At 53.0% G+C, this 6,859-nt stretch overlaps 3 protein-coding genes across 6 annotated transcripts in view; 2 read left to right on the forward strand and 1 right to left on the reverse strand.

Moving 5' to 3' along the window:
- LOC100740839 (scavenger receptor class B member 1) overlaps nucleotides 1–5,128 on the forward strand; it is a 21,088-nt gene extending 15,960 nt beyond the window's left edge. For 3 of the 4 annotated variants that reach the window (XM_033322485.1, XM_033322487.1, XM_024369804.1), the window contains 5 exons: nucleotides 1,760–2,097; nucleotides 2,822–3,319; nucleotides 3,434–3,632; nucleotides 4,008–4,216; nucleotides 4,702–5,128. In XM_033322485.1, the coding sequence (XP_033178376.1) occupies nucleotides 1,760–2,097; nucleotides 2,822–3,319; nucleotides 3,434–3,632; nucleotides 4,008–4,216; nucleotides 4,702–4,959 (1,502 nt within the window). In that variant the 3' untranslated portion in view covers nucleotides 4,960–5,128. Of the gene's footprint in view, nucleotides 1–1,417; nucleotides 1,443–1,759; nucleotides 2,098–2,821; nucleotides 3,320–3,433; nucleotides 3,633–4,007; nucleotides 4,217–4,701 lie in introns of those variants that run through there. The other variant, XM_033322486.1, reaches the window with a different exon arrangement.
- The window catches only part of LOC100745827 (metabotropic glutamate receptor 6-like), an 18,731-nt gene continuing 16,214 nt past the window's right edge, over nucleotides 4,343–6,859 (forward strand). Inside the window, 1 exon segment of the mRNA XM_033322481.1 lies at nucleotides 4,343–4,358. The gene's annotated coding sequence lies outside the window, so the exon portion shown is untranslated.
- The window catches only part of LOC100745465 (scavenger receptor class B member 1-like), a 3,778-nt gene continuing 3,288 nt past the window's right edge, over nucleotides 6,370–6,859 (reverse strand). Inside the window, exon 5 of the mRNA XM_033322488.1 lies at nucleotides 6,370–6,859. This exon is cut by the window's right edge and continues 2 nt beyond it. The gene's annotated coding sequence lies outside the window, so the exon portion shown is untranslated.

Here is a 6,859-nt window from a genome sequence, read left to right on the forward strand (position 1 = left end):
CGTTTCCAGGATCGCGAAACGGTACGGTTTTACGAGATTTTACCAGGCTTTACGAGGCTGTACGACGGGACGGGCAAACGTGGCTTTCTCTCTTTTGTAGTCCATTCGATCGGAACGTGATTTTTCCTCGTCGGTGGCGTCTGTCCGCTAGCGAATCGGTAGTTGCGCAAGAAGATTCGTGACGGGCGAACCTGGAACGCGAGCTCGTTTTTTCCGTCGACGCGGATGGTCCCGTCGATGTCATCGATGATATTCGTCAATTTGTCAGTTTCGGCTGATCGGGCGGTTCCGCGTTACGTCGTACGATCGAGCTCGGCCACCGGGCAAACGACAAAACGCGACGCGTACGTGTACCACGAAGGCGATCGAACGTTGCACGCGCTTAGACGGACGGATGTTGGTGGCCGCGACCTTCGTCGCTGGGTCGCTACGAGCGACGTTTAACAGCGAGACGATGCGCGTCGCCTACGTATAAGCGAGCGATTCTGCTTCAGACCGATCTTACGGCCTATCGATCTCGATCGTCGTTACACGCGATCTCGACCTCGAGCTATCCTAGATAAAACCGGTAGCGATCGACGATCGTCCGTCACGATCGTAGCTGAATTCGAAGGCCGAACATCGCAAGGTCATCGATGTGGAAAACGCGCACGAGCCACGAGCGTTTGCCGTACGCGTTTGCACGAGCACGGTGCAAAGTTGGTGGACGATTCGCTCCGACCTGCGAGCGCGCGTCTGCTTTTGAAATCGCAGGAGCTTCGCGTCGAAAAGTAGAACACGAGCGTAAGCAAAGTCGTTGTTGCGTCGAGCGTCGTAACGTGTCGTGGCGATCTTTCGAAAGTTCGATCGCGAGGTCACGATGTTACACGCGACGACTCCAAGGATTTTGTAAGGTCGGACGCGTGACGTCCGCGACTCGGTAAGCCGTGCCTCGCATGTCCGATGCGTGCTTCTTCTCGACAGTGCGTTTCTCTTCGTTCCGTTTCACGAGCCGGGCTCGCCGTTTCTTTGCTCGCAGACGAAACGCCGACGAATCGATCGAGTTCCGATCGGTCGGAGTTGGTCGAGGTTAGCCACGCGATCTAAACTTTGCGCTCCGTATGGAAATTGAAAAAGTAGGACCGTTCGTTTCGAAGGTCACCGCTCGTACCACTTGTGTCTTTCGCGTTACGTGATTGGAAAATTAATCGACGCGACGTTGGCTCGGTGCGTTAACGCGCACCATCGACCGATCGATCGATCGGAACGTTACGCTATCGACTCGTTTCGTAATCGTTTCGAAAATCGTTTCGAGTTCTTGAACGAAACGAACGAACCCGACTAGTTTCAGCGCGATGAAAAATTTGCCGTGGAATCTACGGCGATACTCGTTTCTCCATTCCTGTTTAGATCCGTGCGAATAAATTATCGTCCGAATCGCGGAGATCGCGCAATGGCGAGCGGTAAGTTGGCGCGACATCGCGCCGCTGCAGGCGTCGGTATCGGTACCGTTGGCCTTTCGATTTTTCGTCGCAACTCCGATCGCGTATGATTTATGTCCTAAGAACGCGTACGCGAATACGGAAATTGGCCGAGAAACGGTAAAATAGCCGTGTAGCGAGATAGAAACGCGACGATTCCGACGAGAAACGGGGCATAGTGGGAGGGGAAGGGGAGGCTGGGGACGACCGAGATTGCGAGGCGACGCGACCCGACCAACTTTCTTTCCTTTTCCTCGAGCATACGCAACGCGCGACTAACGCGTCTACTTTGATCGCAGGGGCAGCGGTGGCTGTCGGGGCATTGATGATCATCGTTGCCGCGATTTTGGCTGCGGTCTTTCCAAAATTGGTCGACGCTTTGCTGAACAGAGAGATCGCCCTTCGTGATGGTGGCCGCACGTTCAACTGGTGGAGGGAACCTCCGTTGTCACCTCGATTGAGCGTCTACATTTACAATGTGACGAACGCCGATGAATTTTTAAACGATGGCGAGAAACCAGCATTGGTGGAACTCGGGCCGTACGTGTACATGCAACACTGGGAAAAGGTCGACGTAAAATTCAACGATAACGATACGTTGTCGTACAAAATGAAGAAGGAGTTTGTTTTCGTACCGGTGAGCCTGCCGATCTTTGTCCATACCTAATCGCGTTACTTCTCGCCACGATAAAAGTAAGAGAGAGTAAAGGTTTCGGTAGTCTGAGACTGAGAAGGGGAGAGAGAAAGAGAGAGAGAGAGAGAGAGAGAGCGATAAAAGATACAGCGATAAAAGATACATTAGGTTTGAATAGGTTTGAATGGTGGCTGGGTTGTAAGGGGAGAGCAAAGCGGAGAGCGGGCAAGGTAGTTTCTCGTTTCGTAGGAGACTGCTACGGAGAGTAAGTTTGTTCGCGCGGTGTGACGTAACGCTCTATGTGTTGGTAACGATCAACGCGAGTTGAGTAAGATCGTAATAGCGGAGCAACGCGCTTCCGCGAATTAAAAGCAAAGGTGTACGGCAACGACGAGGTGCGTTCGGTCGACGTGGCACGATTCTCTCCGAGAGGTGTGCGTCGCACGCGTTACACCTTCTTTCCCAGGATTGTTACTTTTGCGGCCAACGATAACAATATGGGTCGCTAGCGAGTGCGAACGATCGAACGCAATACGTTTGTCGACGGCGTACACGCGGTAGCGTTCGCGTAGGAAAGGGCAATCGTAGCGCTACATCCCAGCAGGACCGCGAAAGCGTGGTTTCGCGGTTCGTTTTCGATGGAAGAGAGAAGCCGGTATTGGCGATCGACCACGTCGACGAATAACCACCGCGTGAAAAACGAATCTTATCGGAGGAATATTTGCAGGAACTGTCGGTCGGCTCGGAAGAGGATTTGGTCGTGGTGCCGAACATACCGATGCTTTCGGCCACCACCCAGTCCAAGAATGCGGCGCGTTTCTTGAGGCTGGCGATAGCCTCGATCATGGACATACTGAACATAAAGCCGTTCGTCGAGGTTTCGATCGGTCAACTACTCTGGGGCTACGAGGACCCGTTGCTCAAGTTGGCCAAGGACGTGGTTTCGAAGGATCAAAAGTTGCCGTACGATCAATTCGGTTTGTTGTACGGGAAAAACGGGACAACGCCCGACTGGTACACCATCTACACCGGCCAAGAGGACATCGGTAAATACGGAATTCTGGACAAGTGGAACGGGAAGGACAACCTGGGCCACTGGACCACGGCGGAGTGCGACAGCGTCGCTGGTAGCGACGGAAGCATCTTTCCGCCGCGCATCACCAAGCAAACGGTGCTGAAAGTGTTCGACAAGGATCTTTGCAGGGCATTGCCCCTGGTGTTTAAGGTAACGCGTGGTCGCAGCAGTAAAAGTAGGGGGGGGNAGTAGGGGGGGGGGGCGTCCCCTCTTCCAGCATCGAATCGCTCGTTCGCACGTGGTCGTTTGCTCGATTCGTTTCAGGAGGAGGTGACCACAGCTGGTGGAGTACCCGGGTATAGGTTCGTGCCCGCGAACGACGCGTTCGCTTCTCCGAACAGATTGGAAACACAGCGATGTTTCTGCCCAGCGGGTCCACCTTGCGCTCCCGAGGGAACCTTCAACGTCTCGCTCTGCCAGTACGATTCGCCGGTGTTGCTCAGTTTTCCGCATTTTTACCTTGGTAAGATGGCCGATCTACGATACTCGCGTTAACATACGTATATCCGTGCTCGTTACGTCCGCATCCGTTATCTCGTTGTATCTACTGCCCCCACTCCGGCTCGTCGTAATCCTCTCGCTCTGGCAAACGGACGAATTCACAGACGAATTCGGTCGGCGCGGGGCCGGTGGAGCGCGCGTGAGAACTTTTCTCGCTTGGGGAAATCGTCGGCGGTACGTACGTTGAATACGGTTTTGAATACGGTTGATGAAATCGGGCAGGTCTCGCGAGCCGCGGCCAAAGAACCGCGGCTGAGAACTCGCGGTCCGTGCACGGTCGGCCTTTTTTTCCCAAAACTAACTTTCACAAATGTCGTTCACGAACGACGATTTTCAGGGGAACCGTCGCTTCGAGAGTCGGTAAGCGGAATATCGCCGCCGGTCGAGGACAAGCATCAATTCTACATCGACGTTCAACCGATGATGGGCACATCGTTGAGAGCGAAAGCAAGAATTCAGATAAATCTGGCGGTGAAGCAAGTGCGGGACATTAAACACGTCGCCTCGTTCCCGGATATCGTTTTCCCGATCATGTGGTTCGAAGACGTGAGTATATCGATCGCATACCGCGTTCGATCGTTTCGCCGCGGGCACGATGATACGAATCGTTGTTTCTATGGGTCGGGACGGATCGATCGCGTGAGAAGGAGCTACGATGGGGGAGCGATTAGCCACGACGACGGTGACTGTGACAATGGCTACAAGCGATGATGCCGATACTCGTTGCGCGGCTAAATATTCGTGACGGTAATATGGAAGGAGTACGCGCGGTCGCGTCGTTCGACGCCTCTACGCGTGATTCATTTCGATGGAATGACCGTTCGTGTCGATAATTCGGTATGTACGCACGGTTGCTGTTGTCGCCTCCCCCCATGCTCATCCTCGTCGCTTCGTCGTAGCTATAGCGTCCTTCTATCGACGGTTTATCGCCGCTACATTATCACGCTTTCGGTCGAATGACACGACGGCCACCCGGCCGGAATCGATCGCGCCGCGTTAACGATGTTATTCTGCATTCTTCCGTTGCGCAGGGCATCGACGAACTTCCGGCAGAGATGCGAAGCCTGATGAAGATGGCCGTGGACGTGCCACCGATAGCTCGAGCAGCGGTATCCGGAGCTCTGGCAGCGATAGGAGCGATCGTTTTGATAGGAGCGCTCCTGTGTCTGGCGCGCGCCGCCAAACGACAAGAGAAGCTGCACCTCACCAATCCGTTGCCGTCGAACGCGACCGCGGGCAAAACCGGTCAGCTGAACCCGGCTTTCCAGAATTCATCGAGTTCCAAGTAGATCGTCCGGTTGCTCGGTCGGCCGTTTCTACGTCCTGCGATCTCGAGCGTGTACGCGTTATGTTTTCGCCCTGGCAATTTTCCAAGGGATACAACGATCGAGAGAGCGAGAGACGTATAGAGAGAGATATATATAGCGAGAGAGAGAGAGAGAGAGAGAGAGAGAGAGAGAGAGAGAGAGAGAGAGAGAGAGAGAGAGAGAGAGAGAGAGAGAGAGAGAGAGAGAGAGAGAGAGAGAGAGAGAGAGAGAGAGAGAGAGAGAGAGAGAGAGAGAGAGAGAGAGAGAGAGAGAGAGAGAGAGAGAGAGAGAGAGAGAGAGAGAGAGAGAGAGAGAGAGAGAGAGAGAGAGAGAGAGAGAGAGAGAGAGAGAGAGAGAGAGAGAGAGAGAGAGAGAGAGAGAGAGAGAGAGAGAGAGAGAGAGAGAGAGAGAGATAAGAATCGTTTCGATCTTGAATCGCTGTCGTTGTCGTCGTCGTTGCCGTTGACGTTGTCGTTGTCGTTGTCGTTGTCGTTGTCGTTGTGGTTGTGGTTGTCCTTGTCGTCGTTCTTATTCCCTCTTAGAGAAAAGGGGAGAGGGCAATCACGTTGTTTCGCGTAACGATAACGTTTACCTTTTACGAGGACTTTCGCCGGGTAGTATAACGACGGCCGGCCGTTCCGCGCTTCGTTCGCGCGTATATTCCGCTCGTCGAACGATACCTCGGTTTCCACCGAATCGTTCGCGTCTTTGTAAATTCGTGCGAATTCAAGCGAACGAGGTAGGAAAGCGAAGCGGAAGAGACGGAAGTACGCGTCGAAGTTTCAGCGTGTTGCGTGTCGCGTGCGTGTACGTGTGTGCGCGCATGCATACGCGCGTACAAGAAGAGGAGAACAATTACGAGAGCGTGCGAAGAGGAGAAGGGAATTAGGAATAGAGGTGGGGTGTAAAAGTAGTAGGAAGAAAGTACGGACGAATTTCTATCGTGGAACGAGCTCCATCGTCCGGACGAATCATCGTCATCGATAGCCGATTTATCGAAGACCGTGTGCGTCAGCGATCGATAAATATTCTCGTCTCTCGTTACCGTACAAGAGAAAATCCTTCCGTCCAACGTACACTCGATCGAGCGTGCGAGATCAGACGCGAGCCAAGTCGTCGTCCTCGGACTTTGACGCACCTGGTTGCCGTCGAGATCTAATTGTTATTCATTTACCTTCGTTTATTTGTATTTCGTTGTAAACACGTTACTCGAGATAGACTACGGTTAGATTTCTAGATGAATTTAGTTTTTTACGATACGGCAAAGGGGGGTGGAGAGGAGGTGCGGGAGAGGTAGAGAAAGAGAGAGGGAAAGCAGAAGAAGGGGAAGAAATTGGAGGAGGAGGAGAAGAAGGAGGAGGTGGAGGAAGACAGAAAAATAAAGTAGCCAAATAGTTTTGAAATCGGATCGATTGGAGACGATTTCGAACGACGTCGTGGAAATTTACAATAAAACCGCGTGCGACAAGTATTTGTTTATCGGTTGATTTCGCGGATAAAAGTCGGTCGATACGGTCGCGAAAGCTGCGGCAGATGCTGCGATAGATGGTTAAACGTTCGCACGAACGTTGGCGATCGAAGGAGGCGGGAAAGACGACGAAAACGTTTATCTGGTTTCTTCGAAGTTGTCGTTGGATGCGACCTAGGTTATCGGTACGCCGAAACGCGGAGAGGCGACGAAGCGAAAGGCGCGTGGTACTCGTGGCTGCAACAGGCCTTTGTTTGTCTTTTCGAAGCGATTTTCCTTGGCTAATCGAATAACGCGCGAGGACAAACGCGTACAGTTGTCGCGATACTATCGCGGGGAGAGTATGGGAGTAGACCGAGGATAATGATTGGATTGTAGCGACGATCGCGCGATCCGAACGCGCAAGAGCGACCT

Source organism: Bombus impatiens, unplaced genomic scaffold (assembly GCF_000188095.3).
Source record: "Bombus impatiens unplaced genomic scaffold, BIMP_2.2 scf_0640, whole genome shotgun sequence".
Classification (NCBI taxonomy): domain Eukaryota; kingdom Metazoa; phylum Arthropoda; class Insecta; order Hymenoptera; family Apidae; genus Bombus; species Bombus impatiens.